Genomic DNA, 21,096 nt, shown 5'->3' on the forward strand with positions numbered 1-21,096 from the left:
AATGTTTCTGCCTTGATAGGCTGCAGGTGTAGAAGGAATATCAGGAGAAATATTAAAGTATGGATGTAATTTGCTTAAGGAGTGCTGCCTTGTTTGACGCCCGTGTGATGGCACCTAAGATGATGATTTTAAAAGGCTATTATTCTGTGCAAATGAATGATTTTTTTTTTAAATCCAAGATTGGTTTCTTAATTTTGGAACAGTTTAACTCTAAGAGAACTGTAAAGGCGCCCTGCCCACACCCCATGGTTTTTACAAATGATGACAAATTATTACAATTGTGTTTTATAATTCTGGTTTATTTTATTGCCAGAATGGGACTGTTCTACAATTCAATATAATTATTTAAAATAATTTAAAAAATATTTTAGTTTTTGTCATTCACATTGCATTTGTCTCTCCTTTGGCCTCCTTGCTTTGATGATTCTATTTCACCATTTCTTTAAAATTAGCGTGACTCTTGTTCAGTGGCAAGTTGGCCATGGCAAGTTGGTCGCAACGAGTTGTCCCTGACACTTTTATTGCTGTGTCTTTTAATTTTAATTCATTGTAACCTACCCAGAGTGTCTTTAATTGGGCAGGATGAACTGGGTGGCTAACCAGCTGATGTTGTGCGGTAACAGACGTTATACCAAGCAAGAGTATGTAGACTGGAAGTTCAAATGAGAGTTGGATATGTCAGGAGAAACTTCTGAGGAAGTGGCTGGTGATGAAAATAGGTTTCATAAGATGAGCGTGTGTTAAATTAAAAAGAGAAGAAGCTAAGAATGAATAGGCTGGAGGATTGTAGATTGAATTAAGCAGCTCAGAACCTTGAACTATGTGATGAATGACAAATAAATTTAATAATAATAAAATAATAATAGTAAAAACTAGTGACTAGTGACTTGGAGGTCTTCTAGTCCACCCCCCTACTCTAGTAGGAAATCCTATATCATTTCAGACAAATAATTATCCAATCTCTTCTTAAAAACTTGTAGTGTTGGAGAATTCACAACTTCTGGAGGCAAGTTGTTCCACTGATTAATTGTTCTCACTGTCATTAAAAGTTCACTGTCATGAACTTTCTCCTTAGCTCTAAGTTGCTTCTCTCCTTGATTAGTTTCCACCCGTTGCTTTCTTGTCCTGCCTTCAGAATTAGGTTGTAAATACTATATGGTTTGGCTACACTGAGGGAATGAATGAGGTTTGAATCACAAAACAAATATGTGAAGGAAGAGTGAATGAATCAAACTGATATGGAAAGACAGAAAAACATGATTGGGTGAACCTGAACCTGAGGAGATCTTGAAGAGTGAAACGTAGAGAATAAAAATCAATAGAAGAGAATATGGGTAGCTCAGAGGTTGAACTGTGAAGTCTCTGGTGCTTTCTGATCTTGGTTCTTTGCTTGTAGACTTTACTGAATTAGGTAACATCATCAGGGCAAGAATAGAGAACAAAGCCCACACTCACTCGTACTGATGATGTTACCTAGTTGGGCTATTGAACGTCTGCAATAAAACAATCAAGCTTAGAGACCACCAAGAATTCCACAAAAATCAATGTATGAAGCTTGGTGGAAGCCAGGATGGAAAGGTATGGAGAGGTACCGTGAAGAAAGTTGGTGCAAGTTACATTTGGTTACATTTGTTTATGTTTAAGTCATAATTTATTATCATTGGTTTATTGTTTCTGACTCCTACATAACACGTTGAAAGGGAAGAATTAAATGAGTATGTGTGAAGCCCCTGGGATCATATTTCCCAAACATTTTCCTGTCACTGTTTGGTGTATAGGTAGCCCTCGACTTATAACCTTTGTTTAGTGACCATTTGAAGTCACAAAGGGACTGAAAAATTGACCTGACTGTTTTTCATACTTATGATTATCACAGCATCACTTTCTCCATAGACGTGTGGTCAGAATTGTGGTAATTGGCTCACATTTATGACGGTTGCAGTGTCCCAGGGTCATATGATCCCCTTTGTGACCGTCTGACAAGCAAAATTAATGGGGAAACCAGATTCATTTAACAACCAGGTAACTAACTTAGCAACTGTAGCAACTCACTGTGGCAAGAAAGATCATAAAATGCAACATAAATTTTAGGTTCAATTGTGGTAGTAAGTCGTGGACTATCTGCCTTTCGAAAAATGGCATCTTTGCTTCAGGATTTCCCACCCCAGCAGTATAAGGGAACTAAATCGCAGGGCTACTTTAGAAGGCATTACATACGGGAGTCTTTATGGTTGAATTGGGAGAAAATTAAGAGAAAATGTTATTTGAAAATCCCAGAAACCATTCATTTAATGACTGTTCAAAGTTACTACTGCAACTTAAAAAGTGACTTATACCAGTTCTCACACTTATGACCATTAAAGTACTGCATCTCCACAGTCCTGTGATCAGTCTTCAGGTGCTTGGCAACTGGCTTGTATTTATGATGGTTGCAGCATCTCTGTGTCCCTGGAATTGCCACTTGAGAAATCTTCCTAGGGAGCTTCAGACAACCAATTCAGTTAATGAGGCAAGCCAGATTTGTTTAAGCACCACATGATTCACTTAATAACTGTAGAGATTTACAACAACCATGGCAAAAAGGCCATAAAATGGGGGCATGACTCACTTAACAGATGTCTTGCTTAGCAATGGAAGGTTTGGGCTCAATTGTGGTTTTAGGTCAAGCAGCCATCACAGCTCTAGTGGTGCAGTGGTTAGAATGCAGTACTGCAGGCTACTTCTGCTGCCTGCCGGCTGCCTGCAATTTGTCAGATTGAATCTCACTAGGCTCCAGATTGACTCAGCCTTCCATCTTTCCGAGGTGGGTCAAATGAGGACCCAGATTATTGGGAGGCAAGAGGCGAACTCTGTAAACTGCTTAGAGATGGCTGTAAAGCACTATGAAATGGCATATAAGTCTAAGTGCTATTGCTATTATCTGTATTGTAGTCCTATTTCAGTGTATATTTATGGCGTGGATTGGTTTCCTTATGTACTTTCTTTTACTCTGCTTCCTCATTACGTCAGTCAAAAAGAGTGTGGCATCTGAGTGGCTAATCTGCCCGTCTCTTCATTCTATCCGGTAACGAAAACGATGCAAAAATGGCTACTGGGGGACTGCTGGGTGCAGAAAACTTCCGCCGATTCACTCCCGAATCTTTGGCTGCCATCAAGAAACGTATCATGGCCAAAAGAGACTTGCCACCCACAGAGAAGCTGCGGCCTCAGCTTGATCTTCAGGCTTGCCAGAAAGTCCCTGCTCTTTATGGAAACCCTCCTGTGGAACTCATTGCAGAGCCCTTGGAAGATCTTGACCCCTACTATCATGATCACAAGGTATGGTGGCTTATTGTGAGTCAGACGTATGTTGTGATGAGCTTTCAGAGAAAATGAGATTAGTTTGTTGATGCTTGCTTAAAATTCTTATTGAGTCAGCATCTATCCAAATTTTATGGATCTCAAAAAATTAATCAGGGTCAATTCTTAAGAGGTGTTGGAAGGGAGACCACTAGGAAGGCTCAGGCTGGATTGGGACATCAGGAACATTGCTACCCATGAAGTAGCAAACCGTTTCTCTGAGTTCTTGATGCTCTCTGAGTTTGGTTAAAGACAAAGGTAAAGGTTCCCCTCAAACATCCATGCTAGTCGTTTCCGTCTCTCATATTCATCACCAAACCGAAGAGCCAGCGCTGTCCGAAGACGTCTCCGTGGTCATGTGGTCGGCATGACTAAATGCTGAAGGCGCATGGAATGCTGTTATCTTCCCACCAAAGGGTCTCTGTTATTCTACTTTCATTTTTACATGCTTTCAAACTGCTGGGTTGGCAGAAGCTGGGGCAAGTAATGGGAGCTCACTCCATTACGCGGTTGGGGTAGGGATTCGAACCGCCGAACTGCCGATCTTTTTGATCGACAAGCTCAGCTTCTTGGCCACCGAGGCACTGCCATCTCATTGAGCTTGGTTATTTTCTTGCAAACGTTCCCTACCCAAACTAGGTAACACCATCAGTACTAGAAGGAAGTGCTGTTTGTAGAAAGGAGGAGGAGGAGGAGGAGGAGGAGGAGGAGGAGGAGGAGGAGGAGGAGGAGGAGGAGGAGGAGGAGGAAGGATGAACTATGGAATCTTTGAGCTTGGTTGTTTTCTTGCAGATGTTTCATTATCCAAACTAGGTGACATCATTAGTGCATTCAGTAATTAGTAATTCTGGAAGCAAACAACCAGGCTCAGAGAACACCAAGGATTCCATAGTCCCCCCCTCCTCCTCCTCCTCCTCCTCCTCCTCCTCCTCCTCTATGCAAACACCCCCTTCTAGGACTGATGATGTTACCTAGTTGGGTCATGAAACAACTGCAAGAAAACCAAGCTCAGAGAGCACCTTCATTTCAACCCTGAGCTACTAATATTCTCCTTCATTGGAATCACTTCTATACTGTTCATAAATCTATGTCAAAGTGTCTACAGAGTCACTAGGAATGACGCTCAGCTCAAAAACGTGCTTCGTTATTTAAGTCAGGGATGCTCGAATTGTGGGTCGGTTCCCTCCAGGCAGACATCTGAAATTAGAAAGGGGAGGGGCGCAAGTTTTAAGGCCAGTTCTCGCAGACAAAGCAAGAGGAACTCATTTTGAGCCTTGTTCATCACTTTGCTTCTGCCAGACATTGATGGACTGTTGGGGTTTCAGCAAAGTTTGAGGACTTGATTAAAAAGTTAAAGTCTGTATTCTAGAACTGCTCTAGTTGTGTTGCTCTGGATTTCTAACCACCTGATTGCACAACTCTTCAAGATTCCTAAATTCTGGATACTCCATCCCTTTCTTACCAGGCAGGTTCGCATTTTGTGTTCACTAAACAGGGTCACACACATCCCTTCTACATTTTAATTTCTTGGCCATGATTTTTGCAACCTGCAAACCTAAAACATCACACCTGTATGCTTAATTTTCCCTTTGAAAATGTGGGTAGTCCTTGACTTATGGCCATTTGTTTAACGACTGGTTGAAGTTATGATGCTGCTGAAGAAAGTGACTTAAAATCAGCCCTCTCTGGAGATCCTCAATCATCCAAGTTGTGGTTATCCCAAAGACGTTGCTCCAAAAGTCCAAAACTGGACTTACTTGGCTTTTTTCTTTGAAAATGTTTTGCATCTCATCTAAGAAGCTGAAGAAGAACCGAAGAAGCTTCTTGGATGAGAAGCAAAATGTTTTCAAGAAAAATAAAATAGAAAAAGTCCAGCTGCCTTTTAGAGAAGCGCCTTTGGGATAATCAGTCCTCAAACTTGATTGTTGACTGTTGCAACATGCCTGTGGTCATGTGATCAAAATTTGGGCACTCGGAAACCAGCATGTATTCAGAATGGTTGCAAAGTCCCAGAGTCACATGATCAGTTTTTAGCTGGCTTCTTGCTGAATGCAGTGATTTGCTTAACAACGTCTGCAAAAGGAGTTATAAAATCAGGCACAACTGACTTAATGATTGCATCATTTTGTAAGGAAAATTGTGGTCCCCATTGTGGTTATACTCAAGGATGACCTGCAAGTATCGCTTTTCCCGTGTGAGTTAAAGTGTCGGGAGTGAGAAAGAGTGCAGTCTGACAGAGGGGGTGGGAGTGAATCGCGCTTTGGAGCACTTTTGCAACGTAAAAGAAATGCATTTTGGAAGCAGGTCTTTTAAAAACTTCTCCAAGGATTCCCCATGGACGCTGCAAGCATCGCTTTCCCCTTGTGAGTTAAAGTGTCGGGAGTGAGAAGGAGCGTGGTCTGACAGAGGGGGTGCGGGAATCCACTCTGGCCTTGCAGAAATTTAAAGGAGCTGCTTCCAAAATGCTTGTCTGTTAAGTGCTCTGTGTGTGTGTGTGTGTGTGTGTGTGTGTGCGTTTGTGTGTGTGTGTGTGTGAGAGAGAGAGAGAAAGAAAGGAAGGAAGGAAGGAAGGAAGGAAGGAAGGAAGGAAGAAAGAAAGAAAGAAAGAAAGAAAGAAAGAAAGAAAGAAAGAAAGAAAGAAAGAAAGAAAGAAAGAAAGAAAGAAAGAAAGAAAGAGGAAGGTAGAGAAAGAAAGAAAAAAAATAGGAAGAGAGAGATATAAAACTCTGTGCTATTATTTTTAATTGTTCCATTATTTATCATGTGTTAATATTTTACACTGTCCCTACACCGAGAGTGATTTTTCTGCCTTTCTTTTGCCCTGGGCTACCACATATTTTTTAGGGTTTACATGCATTCAATGTCAATAGTCCAGAGCATAAAATACACATGTGTTTAACAAGAGTTGAAAGGGACCTTGGAGGTCTTCTAGTCCAACCCCCTGCTCAGGCAAGAAAACTGAGGATGCCAAACTCTGAGTAGAAATCCTGGGAAAGGTGTCAGAATAACACTTAGAAGGGACCTTGAGGGGAACCCTATACCATTTCAGAGAAATGGCTGTCTGGTCTTTTCTTAAAAACTTCCAGTGATTGAGCACCCAGAACTTCTGGAGACAGGCAGTTCCACTGGTTAATTGTTCTCCTTAGTTTTAGGTTGCTTCTCTCTATTCAGTGTCCATCCATTGCTTCTTGTTTGCATTCTGCTTCTTTGGCAAATACATTGTCCCCCTTTCTTTGTGGCAGCCCCTTAAAAGCCTGTTGCCTATCACACTCTTGGGCAAAGCATGTGAGCCATTTCCTCCCTTCAGTGGTCCATGAAAGTACATCTATAGTGTGCAGATAATAAAGTCAAAAAAGGTGAACAATATTTTTACAGAACTATAGATAAAGTTGAGGCTGGGTGACAAGGAATGGCTGGGAGGGGAGGGGCCAGGTGAGGCACCCCTTGCTGTGAGTGACGTTGAGTTGGCCACGCCCACCCAGTCACATGGCCACCAAGCCATGCCCACCCAGTCACATGGCCACCAAGCCATGCCCACCCAGTCACATGGCCACCAAGCCATGCCCACCCAGTCACATGACCACAAGCCCCGCTCATTTGTGGTCGTAAGTCTAGGACTGCCTATTTTGGGAGAGCAACCAGGTTTTATGTGAATCTTTCCAGTTAACGTCTTTCTTTTTCTTCTGCAGACATTTATGGTCTTGAATAAAAGGAAAACAATCTTTCGATTTACTGCCACACGGGCTTTGTACATCTTAAGTCCTTTCCACAGAATTAGGCGGATGACAATTAAAGTTTTAGTTCATTCATATCCTTTACCTAATTGCTTCCTGCCCCCATTTTCATTCTGTCTTTTTTTTTTAATGTGGAAGTCCCTATGTTCTCCAGGAGAAATGTAAGAAAATGCTTGCTGTTCAGAGATTAAATAATTTCTCCCCGAGCTAGTTCAGAGTTACCCTATTTATTTGCATCTGTTTTAAGTAAATTAGGAATCTGGACCTACCCAAGAGCAACAATTTTATGTGGACAGTACCGGTAAGCTGTGGACAGTGAGGACTAGTGTCATGTTCCCAAAACATCATTTTCCTAAACTCCTATAATTCACATTGTTTACTTGGTTTATCATGCTCACTATTTTGACTAACTGCGTGTTCATGGCTCTTTCGGATTCATCACAGACGAACAGCAAAGAGAACTCTTCAAGCAAATACGTTGAGTAAGTAGTTTTAGCAATAGTATTCCACTTTCATTGTAATGCATTATTCCGTTAAAAAAGGGTGAAAAAGGTAAAGGAGTCTCTGTAGATACTAGTTGTTGCAGTCTCTAGGGGGCGCTGCTCATCTGTCAAGGCCATTGAGCCAGCACTGTCCGAAGTCATGGAACACTGTTAGCTTCCCACCAAAGTGGTACCTATTTATCTACTTGCATTTGCATGCTTCCTAACTGCTAAGTGTGTGTGTGTGTTTGTGTGTGTATTTTAATGTACTTACTAAGTTTTTGTCAGCCTCTGCTGACATCGTCAGAGTATTAAGCTACCATTCCAGAGATCTTTGCCTTTATATATCATTAATCAATTTAGCCCTTGCATGGGTAATAGGACCTCTCAACTGCCTCCCATCCATAATTAGCTCTGTTGTTTTTGCCTCCGTCATGTTGGTCAAAGGAGGCTTATTTCTTGTTGTTGCTTTCTCCCACGCCCGACCCAGCCTGGAATGCTTATCTCTAGGAGGTGATGTTAACATGGCAACTCTTGCAATTTGTTGCTTTTCTCATGACCTTGTAGTTACCAAGCACTGAGACACAAGGAAAGACCCTGTAGGACGAGCAGAGACCACTTCTCATTGGGGAGCAGGGACCACATCCCAGGGCATGTGGACTCATCCTATGAAGCCACAGCCAGGCCTGTCCAAATACAGAGGAGCTTGGCAGAGGTGCCTCGAGTTATAGCAAACAGGAATAATGAAGAACAAGCCGGGTGGCATGTTAACATCACCTCCTAGAAATAAGCATTCCAGGCTCTGATATATATGTGTGTGTATGTGTGTGTGTGTGTGTGTGTGTGTATGTATATGTATATGTATATATATTTCTTTTCTTAAGTTTTTGCGGGTACTTACATGTATGGTATTCAGCTTTGTTCAGGTATTTTCCCACGTCATTGTAGTTGTGCTTTTAAAGTTGTAGCAACGTTTCGGCAGAATCTCATCTGCCATCATCAGGCTTCTGTATATCATCAGGCTTCTGTATAGTATATTCTGTATAGTATATTCTGTATATTCACTATACAGAAGCCTGATGATGGCAGATGGATTCTGCGAAACATTGTTACAACTTTAAAAGCACAGCTTGTTTGGTATTTTCCCGTCACTGTAGTTGTGCTACAGTGACATGGGAAAATACCCAAACAAAGCTGTGCTTTTAAAGTTGTAGCAACGTTTCAGCAGAAACATTGCCAAAACATTGCTACAACTTTAAAAGCATAACTATAATGATGTGGAAAATACTCGAACAAAGCTGAATACCTATATATATATGTGTATGTATGTGTGTGTGTGTATGTGTGTGTGTGTATATATATATATATATATATATATATATATATATATATATATATATATATATATATATATATACACACACACATACATACATACATACATGCATACATACACATACACATATATACATATATATATGGCATTCGGCTTGGTTCGGTATTTTCCCATGTCATAGTAGTTGTGCTTTTGAAGTTGTAGCGACGTTTCAGCAGAATCTCATCTGCCATCATCAGGCTTCTGTATAGTGTTCATCTGTGTTGCTATATATATATATATATATATATATATATATATATATATATATTCCTTAAGTTTTCGCAGGTACTTACATGTATGGCATTCAGCTTTGTTCGGTATTTTCCCACATCATTGTAGTTGTGCTTTTAAAGTTGTAGCAATGTTTTGGCAGAATCTCATCTGCCATCATCAGGCTTCTGTATAATGTTCATCTGTGAGTCAGGCTTTTACAGTGGTTTCAGATTTAAATTTGGGGCAGCCTATTGCTGTGCCAGAATGTTTTTTTCTTCACCCTGATTAGTTGGGAGTCTTGGTCTGTGTTTATTGGTCTTGGAGTTTGCTGTATTCTGCTTGATTGGTGTTTCTAATATCTTCTGTCTGTTTTTTGGCTCTTTTTGTATCTTGATTGGCTGGCAACATTGTGTTACTTTATTGGAGGCCTTTAGTGCAGCTTGGCTCTGGGTAAATGTTACTTTTTTTTTAGTTTAAATTCTAGAGTACCTTAGTTGTTGCTTTTGCAGTTTAACCTAGTCAGCCAGAACTTTCACTTCTTATCTTCCTCCTGCATATTCTTTTCTGGTCGAGTTCTTCTTTGAGGTAGCCATTTCTGATCACCGCTGCAACCACCTTTGGGAAAGGGAGTAATGGCCAGCTGAGGAGGAGAGATGCGGCTCTCCTCAACCCTGCTGGCAGTCTCCCCCATCTTCACCACCTCTTCGGGGTGGCTTAGCCCCAAAACCAGCCAGCTTGGGGCGCTCCAGCAACGAGCCCAGACTGAAATGACGCATGATTACAGATTTCTGTCTGTTGCCGAAGAAGCTCAAACCAGAGGCCCAATAGCACTTAGACTTATATATCTCTTCTCAGTGCTTTTATAGCCCTCTCTAAGTGGTTTACAGTCAACCTATTGCCTCCAACAATCTGGGTCCTCATTTTATCCACCTTGGAAGGATGGAGGGCTGAGTCAACTTTGAGCCAATGAAACAACAAAAAGGTAATCCTCAAGTTACAAATATAATGGAGCCTGCCAATGCCATTTGTAACCTGAGGATTTGTTAGGAGTGAATCACATAACTTGAATGTGATCACTCCCTGCTTTCGCCTATGTATTCACTACTAGAATATGTGAGTAATTAAATGCACAATGTATCTCAGGGAGTGGAAGGCCATGGTGTGTGTGGAAGTAATGGTTCCGATCACCCAAGGATTGCTGAATGAATGAATGAAATCTTAAATTTGAGGTTTCCAGGGGAATTCTTCCAAGATCCAAGGTGGGATCTGGCATTCTCATCCAAAATTTTCATAGTGGCAGGGGCAGGCTATTATATTGGCATCCAAAGTTTAAAAATCTGCTGACCCTGACTTTTGTTGACCTGTATGTCCAGAGGTGGTATTCAGCAGGTTCTGACCAGTACTGGAGAACTGGTAGCGGAAATTTTGAGTAGTTTGGAGAACCAGCAGATACCACCTCTGAATAGCCCTGCCCCATCTATTCTCTGCCTCCCAAGTCCCAGCTGATCATCTGCATCTTCTTTAGTTGCCCTACACAGGATGGAGAATGGAGCTGGAAAGCAGGTTAGTGGGGTGGGGAGGGAATGGGATTTTGCAGTAACCTTCCCCCAGGAGTGGAGAGGGAATGGAGGTTTTGTAGTATCCTTCCCTTGCCATGCTCACCAAGCCTGTCCACAGAACCAGTAGTAAAAAATTTTGAATCCCACCACTGTGTTTGTCCCCTACTCAGGTATACTTTCACTGGAATTTATACTTTTGAATGTCTAATCAAGATTCTGGCGAGAGGGTTCTGTTTGAATGAGTTCACTTTCCTCCGCGACCCATGGAACTGGTTGGATTTCAGTGTCATCGTGATGGCGTAAGTGCCCCCTTTCTCCTTTGATCAACCTTATAATTAAAGAGCAAGTGGGCCTCCTTATTTTTTTTTCAAGGAATTACAGTATGTATTTATTGTTTGTTTGTTCGATGGCCCTTCATTATCCTTCCAGCCCAAATACTGGTATCTGAGCAGCTTATATTTATTTCCTACTTTATAAAGATACAAAAATGGTAGAATAAAATAGAGGAAAAAGTACAAAATAAAGTAGTGATGACCTTGGTACTCAACAGCTTTGAGATTCACAGAATTTGGTACTCCGCACATTTTGACATGAACATTTTGTCCCAGTATTAATTGTTTGTTTGGTATTCAAGCATAAGATATAACTTGTCAGTGTTGGCTGCTTTATGACTCACTACCTTTTTCCTTATGGGAAAAACATAATTTGATATTCGCTGTTTTTTGGTACTTGCCGATTTTTGTTACTTATCATGCCTCCCGGAACCAACTAATGATGAGTACCAAGATACCATTACTCGTATAATAACAATGCTGCTGAAAAAAATATTATAACAACAAAATTAACAACTTGGTTTATCAAACAATTAGCCAGGAAAACTCTTAATGCTGTATACGGTGCTTTTAACACTGTATAAAGAAATATTGAGTTAAATCTTTCACTTTGTCCCCAAGTTGCCGATGGATCAGAGGAGATATTTCTTGGTTCAGTTATAATAATATAGTGCCATTAAATGCTTTGCACGAATGTTAGTAGGGGAGGATGGGGCCTGTAGTCCCAGAATAATTGTCTAGAAGCAGATTCCAAAAGTCTGACTTGAAAAATTAATGCGTTTTTGTGTTCTCAACCTTCATCAAACATATTCATCTTCTTAACTGAAGAAAAACAGAAATGAATGACTTGTAGTATCAATCTTTTTACTGACATTGCAAACAATGCTGTAAAAATGAAGTTAATAGTTAAATAGGTAAATAAATGTATGTGTGTGTATATATATATATATATATATATATATATATATATATATATATACACACACATTATATATATATATATACACATTATATATATATGTACAGTATAAAATAAGAAAAGTATACAGTATAAAATAAGAAAAAATAAAAAAAAGTTTTTCTGTGAAAAAGTAAATTTTTCCTGCCTGTACTCGTTTTGCAGAATTAGGCAAAAATTTTCATAATGCATGAATGGGTTTATCAGTTCGTGGGGGCGGAAATGAAGAAATACAGGCCATCCTTGATTTATGACCATAATTGGCACAGAATTTCAATTGCTAAGCAACACAATTGTTAAGTGAATTGCCCCCAATTTTATGGTCTTTTTTTCTACTTAGTTATTAATCTAATCATTGCAATTCTTAAGTGAATCAAGCAAATGTTCTCAAGCCTGAATGTTCAAGTCAAGGGAGACAAACGGATCGATATTTTGAATTTTCTAACAAGAAGCATCACATTTTAAGCCCATAAACTCTCCTGAAAGGAAACCAAAGAGGCAATTACAGGCTACAAATTATGAGGCCCTTCCTATGTCTTGTTGTACAGAGAATAATCATGTTTGAAAGGGAGGGAGGAATTCTCTCTTTAAAAATGCTGCCAAGACTTGGAAATAGGGATACCATGTGTGTGTGTAAGAGGTGATTCCCCTGGAAGCTTCTCCAGATGTCAATTCATTTATTTATTTGATTTGTCAATCGCTTAAAAGATAATAGGTATAAGAATAAACATGAATATGAATACAGGAAATAGGTACGAATAAATGGGGACAATAGAATAAGGGCTGGTAGGCACGATTGTGCATTTACGCATGCCCCTTACAGACCTCTTAGTAATGGCGTGAGGTCAATAAGGGTAAAGGAGTTTGTAAAGGAGTTTAAAAGAGTAAAGGAATTTAATTTGGAGGAGGGTGAACCAGTCCCAGACACTCTGGAGGGGAGTTGGTCAAACAGCTGGCTGAGAGGGACTTGGATGAAGCACAACCACGGCAGGACAGTCATGAGGCTTCAGGTGGGGAAAGCATGCAGATGTAGCTGGTTAGTAATGAGAAGGAGGAACTGCCTTCTGTACTTGATCCAAGAACTCATAGCACCAGCACTTAACACTTAGACTTATATGCCACTTATAGTGGTTTATAGCCCTCTCTAAAGCAGTTTACAGAGTCAGCCTATTGCCCAGAGGTGGGTATTCAGCCGGTTCTGACCAGTTCTGGAGAACCAGTAGTGGAAATTTTGAGTAGTTCAGAGAACCGGCCAATACCACCTCTGACTGGCCCCGCCCCCATCTATTCTCTGCCTCCCATTGAGTACCAGGTGATTGCTTGGGTCTCCTTTTGTTGCCCTGCACAGGAGAACGGAGATGGAAAGCAGGTTAGCAAGATGGGGAGGGAATGGGGATTTTTGCAGTAACCTTCCCCCAGGAGCGGGGTGTCAGGATTCCGGCAGTTACTCCAATTGAATGGAGATTTACAGTATCCTTCCCCTGCCACTTCCAACATCTTTTTAAAAACTTACAGTGTTGGAGCATCCACAACTTCTGGAGGCAAGTTAATTGTTTAATTGTTCTGTCAGGAAATTTCTCCTTGGTGGTTCTAGATTACTTCTCTTCCTGATTAGTTTCCACCCTTTGCTTCTTGTCCTGCCCTCAGGGTCTTTGGAGAATAGCTTGACTCCCTCTTCTTTGGGGCAGCCCCTGAGATATTGGAACACCGCTATCATGTCTCCCCTGGTCCTTCTTTTCATTAAACTAGACATAACCAGTTCCTGCAACCTTTCATATGTTTTAGCCTCCAGTCCCCTAATCATCTTGGTTGCTCTTCTCTGCACTCTTTCTAGAGTCTCAACATCTTTTTTACATTGTGGCAACCAAAACTGGATGCAGTATTCCAAGAATGGCCTTATTAAGGCATTATAAAGTGGTATTAACCCTTCACGTGATCTTGATTCTAGCCTAGAACTGTGTTGGCTTTTTTGGCAGCTGCTGCACACGGCTGGCTCATATTTAAATGGTTGTCCACTAGGACTTCGAGATCCCACTCACAGTTACTATTATTGAGCCAAGTACCACCTATACTGTACCTGTGTATTTGATTTTTCTTGCCTAAATGTAGAACCAAACTTTTTTCATCATTAAATTTCATTTTGTTAGATAGCGCCCAATGTTTGAGTCTGCCAAGATCCTTCTGTATCTTAAGCCTATCTTCTGGAGTGTCGGCTATTCCTGTTGTTCTTGAAGCTTCCCCTGTAGGCACCTTTGAGGAAGAGGCTTGAAGTTCTCCATGGACAATTAATCCCCAGATGTCAAACGTTCCATTTGTGTCTATTTTTTTTGCATTGATTCGCATATATCACATTTGCACTTATTTATTTTGCAAAAATATCAGTCCAGAACGCTTCAATAACCATTTTTGCCACCTAACATAGTCTCATGGCAAAGCAGGCAGCAAAGGCATTCAGTAGCAATGGCAATAGGCAGTTTTATGTGGAACAATTTACATCCTACAATGTTAAGTTTAATATTATTAAATGACAGCATCTGCCTATCCTTGGGAAGAACTCAATAGGTTGATAAAAAATGCCCAATCCAGTCTGAACATCTGGTTTTGTGACAGACCACAACAATAACAATAATTTTGTTGCTGGACTAGGCAGAGATTGAATCTGCTCAATTCCTGATAGATGTTTCTTCCCACTGATTGGTGATGTTTAATGGGGGGTTTAAACAAAGCCAGAATCAACCCCCTCTTCCAGAGGCAGAGTGGGCCCTAACACTGACATTTACCCTATGTTGATGTTACAGGTATATAGGGGAGTTTATTGAACTGGGAAATGTCTCCGTTCTTCGGATGTTCCGAGTGTTGAGGGCTTTGAAAACAATTTCCATTGTCCCAGGTATGAAATTTTTGGAATAATTTCTCATGGTGATAAGAATAACAAAATATGAAGAGTTGGGAGGGACCCTGGAGGTCTTCTAGTCCAACCCCCCAGCTCAAGTATTATATGCTATACCATTTCATACAAATGGTTATCCAATCTCTTCTTAAACACCTCCAGCGTTGGGGCACCCACAACGCCTGAAGATAATTAATTGCTCTGTCAGGAAATGTCTCCTTAGTTCTAGATTACTTCTCTCCTTGATTAGTTTCCAACCATTGCTTCTTGTCCTGTCTTTGGGTGCTTTGAAGAATAGGGTGACCACCCCCTCTTCTTTGTGGTAGCTCTTGAGATATGGGAACACTGCTATCATGTCTCCCCTGGTCCTTCTTGTCAATACACTAGACCGGGGTATCCAACTCAAGGCCTGGGGGCCAGATCCAACCTGTGGGGTGCTTAGATCTGGTCCATGGGGCTGACCTGGAAGCAGCAAAGGACTGGCCTGCACCCCCCTAAACTCTGTTTTGGCTGGCAGAGGCCTGCAAGAGGCCATTGTGACAAAAATGGGGTGTGTCCTCCGAGCTCTATATTCTCTGACAGAGGGCTGCAGAAGGCCGTGGTGGCTGAAAATGGGTGCAGGGGGCTGCACACAGCCTCCCGAGCTCTGTTTTCACTGGCAGAGGGCTACAGGAGGTCATCACAGCCAAAAACGGGGCACGGGAGGGTTGCACACACACACACACACACACCCGCCCCGAGCTCTATTTTCACTGGCAGAGGGCCAGCAAAACAGACTAAAAACAAAACAATAGGAAAAAAAATGTTTCCCCTTTTGCATTTGAGCGTGCAAAAAGGGACAGGAAAGGAGGAAGGGAAAGAGGAAAGGCAAAGGAAAAAGGAAAGGTGGGAAGAGAGCAAGAAAGAAAAAGAAGAAAAGGAAGGAAGGAAGGAGATTATAATGAGAGTGAGGGAGAGTCCTGCCTTAGCGCTTGGCCATCACAGGAGCTCCCCAACATCAGAGACTTTGAGCTGGTCATGCCCACCTTGGTCGCACCCTCCATGGTTGGTCATGCACAACCCTGATGCGGCCCTCAATGAAATCGAGTTTGACACCCCTGGACTAGACATACCCAATTGCTGCAACCATTCTTCTTATGTTTTTGCCTCCAGCCCCTTTATCATCTTTGTTTCTCTTCACTGCACTGTTTCTAGAGTCTCACCCAGAGGTGGGTATTCAGCAGGTTCTGACCAGTTCTGGAGAACCGGTAGCGGAAATTTTGAGTAGTTCGGAGAACTGGCAAATACCGCCTCTGACTGGAGATTTTGCAGTATCCTTCCCCTGCCATGCCCAGCAAGCCACGTCCACAGAACCGGTAGTTAAAAAAAAAATTGAATCCCACCTCTGGTCTCAACATCTGTTTTATACTGAGATTAAAGGGGTCCGGGCCTGAGGGGTCCTGTGGGCTTGGTTGCTTTCTTGTTTCATTACCCAAACTAGGCCACGTCGCTAGCACTGAAGTTCTCCAGTTCTTATGATCTTGGTCTTTCTTTCGTTCTCTGAAGGCCTGAAGGTCATTGTTGGAGCTTTGATCCAGTCGGTGAAGAAACTCACAGACGTGATGATCTTGACTGTTTTCTGCTTGAGCGTCTTCGCCCTCATTGGCCTCCAACTCTTCAAGGGACATCTGAAACAGAAATGTGTCAGGAACTATACGGAATTTATCAATCAGAGCATAAGTAACATTTCTTATGAGATTTTCATCAACTCTAAAGGTAAGATACCTCAGCACCTGCCATTATGATTAATTCATTACATATTTCGGCCTCCTCTTTGGGCTATGTATGGAAAGTGGGGAAGGGAAATATTCTAGAACTGTTTCCTAGTAAGATTTGGTTGCTTATTATACCCTATGACTATTATTAAGTGTTGTACCTGATGATTCTTGACTCTTGACGGATGTATCTTGCCTTTTTATGTACACTGAGAGCATTTGCACCAAGACAAATTCCTTGTGTGTCCAATCACACTTGGCCAATAAAGTATTCTATTCTGTTCTGTTCTGTTCTGTTCTATTTCTAGTTCTACTCTACTCTACTCTACTCTACTCTACTCTACTCTACTCTACTCTACTCTACTCTACTCTACTCTACTCTACTCTACTCCATTCCATTCCATTCCATTCCATTCCATTCTATTTTACTACATTCTATTCTATTCTATTCTATTCTATTCTATTCTATTCTATTCTATTCTATTCTATTCCATTCCATTCCATTCCACTCCACTCCACTCCACTCCACTCCACTCCACTCCACTCCATTCCATTCCATTCCATTCCATTCCATTCCATTCCATTCTATTCTATTCTATTCTATTCTATTCTATTCTATTCTATTCTATTCTACTACATTCTATTCTATGAATGAGACAGTAAGGATTCAATCCCATATTTGGGACTTAGAAAACTTCAGAATGTAGGGAGATTGGCTGGAGGCTGTCTTACTCTTTTTATTTAAAATGATGTACTTGTTCTTAAGGAAAAAAGAGGTTTCATTCAGAGCGTGCTGCTGAAAACTACATTCCTGCCAGGGGTGGGATGCTACTGGTTCTGCCCAGCTCTATAGAACCGGTAGCTCTGAAGAGGAACAGACACCGAACCGGTTCTCTGTTTGCTGCTGTTTGGCCCACCCGCCCACCCGGGCTCTTACCTGTCCTTTATTTTTTGCTTTTTCAACCTCAGCTGCTTTGCGCGGCATAGCTGAGGTTGAAAAAGCAGGAAAAAAAGAGACTTTTCAAATGCTGTGCACCTGCGTGCAGCACTTTTCAGTTGTCCAGGCGACACAGCTTAAGGTTTTTTTACACATGTGCGCAACGTGAATCTGACACACATCTGCGCGAAGCAAAACGTAGTCACCGAACCGATAGTAACACCGGATGAATCCCACCCCTGATTCCTGCATGAATGCACATTAGTGATTTCGGATTTAAAAACGTAACATATGCAAGAAAGAAGGACAAAGATGTGTTTTTGACTGAATATTAAGAGAAAGATGCTTCAGAAGAGATGGAATGGAAGACAGTTTGGGGAAACAAGGGCTGATTTGTTTGATCTTATTGTTTTGACGATCAAAAACTATGTGTCCAAGGAGCTGTTATTTATTATTGATAGAGCTGGTCTTTCTGGTTTTGCAGAAAATTACCAATTGAAAAATGGCACTGAAGACTTTTTGCTGTGTCGCAATGGTTCCGATGGAGGGTAAGTGGCTCGAGCTGTTATTTGCCCATTTTGAAATTTTCCCCTTGATTGAAAAGCTCAGGATGGCTGACAGAGGCTGCATTTCAACAGAATAACAATTTGGAGAATATTTTTCCCCTATTGCTCCTGCTGTGGCCACAGGCAGTCCTCGACCTATGACCGCAGCTGAGCACAAAATTTCCACTGCTAAGCAAAAACAGCTGTTAAGTGAGTGATGTTCTGTTTTATGACCTGTCTTGCCACCTTTGTTAAGTGAATCACTCCGCTGTTGAGTTCATCACAGGGTTGTTAAGTGAATCTGGGCTTCCCCATTGACTTTGCTTCTTGGAGGGTTGTAAAAGGGGATCACATGACCCCGGGAGACATGGCAACCATCATAAATACGTATCAATTGCCAAGCATCTGAATTTTGATCATGTGATAATGGGGATGGCTGCAATGTGTCATGCCCCTGTCGGAATCTGATTTGGAGGGTGTTGGCTGTGGAAGAAACTGAGAAGAGCAAAATCCAGCTGGGCAGAGCAGGGGAGAGGTAGAGCAAGGGAGAGGGAATTCGGAGGAAGACCCAGGCCCACCCCCTCTTCATCCTAGGGCACGCAGGGAGGAATGGAGAAGGGAGCAACGTGAGTTGCATGGCTTATGGGGAAGGAAAGGGCCCTGATTCTCTTCATTAGCTGCAGCTGGGAACAAGATTTTTAAAAAGGGAAGCTAGGCACAGCAAAGTTGTTGGAAGCAAATTGTGAGTTATCTTTTATTGTCGAGGCTTATCTGGGTTCCTGGCATCTTCCCAACTGTGTGTGATTTGTTGGCCTTTGAAGTCTGCAATTCCTTATCCTGCCCTGTCCAGTTAAGTGCTGCAGCGTGGTTTGTGTGGATTTTTATTTACAGTTTATATGTACTTTGCTTTCGGACTGAATTTCCTCCACTTAAAGACTCTTTTGGGAAGAGTTTTTTCTCCAGCTGAAGGTAACCTGGATATTGGGGCAAAGTTGGAGGTATTAAAGTTACTTATGTAACTGTTACTTATGTAAAGTAACTTATGTACCTGTGTTGCCTTTGTGCCATGCCCCAGGTCATCACACAATGGGTCGTAAGAATGAAAAATAGGCATAAGTCACTTTTTTTCCAATGCTGTTGTAACCTTGATTGGTCACTAACTAAATGAATGGTTGTAAATCGAGGACTACCCTGTACTCATTAAATTTGAATTCTGCAATTGGACCGTGACGAGAGAGCAGTTAACAATGAAAAAAATAAAATACCAAGAAAGGACAAATAAAACCGCTGATTACAATAGTCAGGAAAGCCAGGAAAAAGTAAACCTTAAAAGCCTAGATGATGTAAGTTTTAACTTCCCAAACAAACTATCTTCCCACCTTTAGTTTGGTGCTGAAAGCCATCCTACATAGGAGTCTCTAATTCAAAGGGCTGTAAGAGATATATGAGGACTAGCATCTTCCCCAATAGGCCTCAAAGCCAAAACGCTTACTTACATAAATACAAAAAAAGTACTTATCCACATTGTATAACACAGTGGGCCCCAACCTTTTTTGTGCCACGGCCCGGTACCAGCATCACAAAATGATCCGTGGCCCGGTACCGGCATCAGCACGCATGACAAGGCAAGGCGAGTCGAGCGACCGGCCAGCCAGCTGTCCCCCACTTCTCCCCGCCACCTTCAACTCCTCCTTTGTACCTTTGTCTATGGGCTTCGCTTCCGGACGGCCGCTCGGCTCGCCTTGCCTTGGGTGCTGAAAGAATCCTCGCGCCTTAGTTTCGTTCGAAGCCCCCCCCTTCGATGAAACTAAGGTGCGAGGATTCCTTCAGGACCCAAACGCCGCTTTGCAACCGGAAAAGCTCACCCGGAAGCACTTTCTCGTCAAACAAGATGGCGGTGCCCAGCAAACCGGCGGCCCAGTAGGAAATGTTCCACGGACCGGTACCAGTCTGTGGCCCGGTGGCTGGGGACCCCTGGTATAACAGACATCAATACAATTGAGCGAGTCCAGAGGTATTTCACGAGAAGAGTACTCAACTCCTTAGCTTGCAACAGAATACCTTAAGCCACCAGGTTTGAAATATTGGACCTAGACAAACTAGAACTACACCCATATGGTCTGTTCTAAGCTTAGTACACAAAACTGTCTGCTACAACATCCTACGTGTCAATGAGTACTTCAGCTTCCACCGCAATAACACATGGGCAAACAATAGATACAAACTCAAAGTAAACTGCACCAAATTCGATTGCAGAAAATACGACTTCAGCAACAGAATGGTCAATGCCTGGAATTCCCTACCTGACTTTGTTTTTACTTCCTCAAGCCCCCAAAACTTTAACCTTAAACTGGCTACTGTGGACCTCACTCCATTCCTAAGAGGTCTGTAAGGGGGCGTACATAAGCACACCAGTATGCCTTCCATCTCCGTCCCACTGTTCCCATTTATTCATATTCATTTATTATGGATATACCTGTTTATACTTATATGTTTATATGTTATGTTCATACTTGTACTTGTTTTCTCATACATGCTTAACAAACTAAACTAAATAAAATAAAATAAAAGTGAAATCTAGTGAATCAAAAGTTGAGCAGATGAAGAGTTTCGCAGTATCCCACGGGCTAGACATGCATAAACAAGAACATAAAAAAACATTTATAGCAAAATACATTATTTTTACTTAGGAAGTTCAGTTAGCAGGGTTTTTTTTCTTAGCTGGTGTGACTTCACATTTAGGGTAACTTTGATGTGGGGGAGGGGAATGGAACTGGAGGCATTTTCCAGAAATAGCTTGGATCCCTATGGGTCCTCACTTAATGACCACATGGGATTCATTTAACAACAGCAATTGGGTGTTGTCAGAACTGCCATTGTTACAAGCAAAGTAATCTCTTAATGACCATATCACTTAGAGATAGACTTGCTGGTCCCAATTACAGTCATTAAGTGAGGACTACCTGCACTCTGGT

The 21,096-nt window shown here is 41.7% G+C and overlaps 1 protein-coding gene across 1 annotated transcript in view; it reads left to right on the forward strand.

Moving 5' to 3' along the window:
* Positions 1-7,472: 7,472 nt before the first annotated feature.
* The window catches only part of LOC113447981 (sodium channel protein type 5 subunit alpha-like), a 60,906-nt gene continuing 47,282 nt past the window's right edge, over positions 7,473-21,096 (forward strand). The window contains 5 exon segments of the mRNA XM_087917881.1: positions 7,473-7,555; positions 10,876-11,004; positions 14,794-14,885; positions 16,431-16,640; positions 18,061-18,124. Of these exon segments, the coding sequence (XP_087774007.1) occupies positions 7,494-7,555; positions 10,876-11,004; positions 14,794-14,885; positions 16,431-16,640; positions 18,061-18,124 (557 nt within the window). The 5' untranslated portion in view covers positions 7,473-7,493.

Source organism: Pseudonaja textilis, chromosome Z, assembly GCF_049901715.1.
Source record: "Pseudonaja textilis isolate UNSWEBS1 chromosome Z, rPseTex1.2, whole genome shotgun sequence".
Taxonomy (NCBI): Eukaryota; Metazoa; Chordata; class Lepidosauria; order Squamata; family Elapidae; genus Pseudonaja; species Pseudonaja textilis.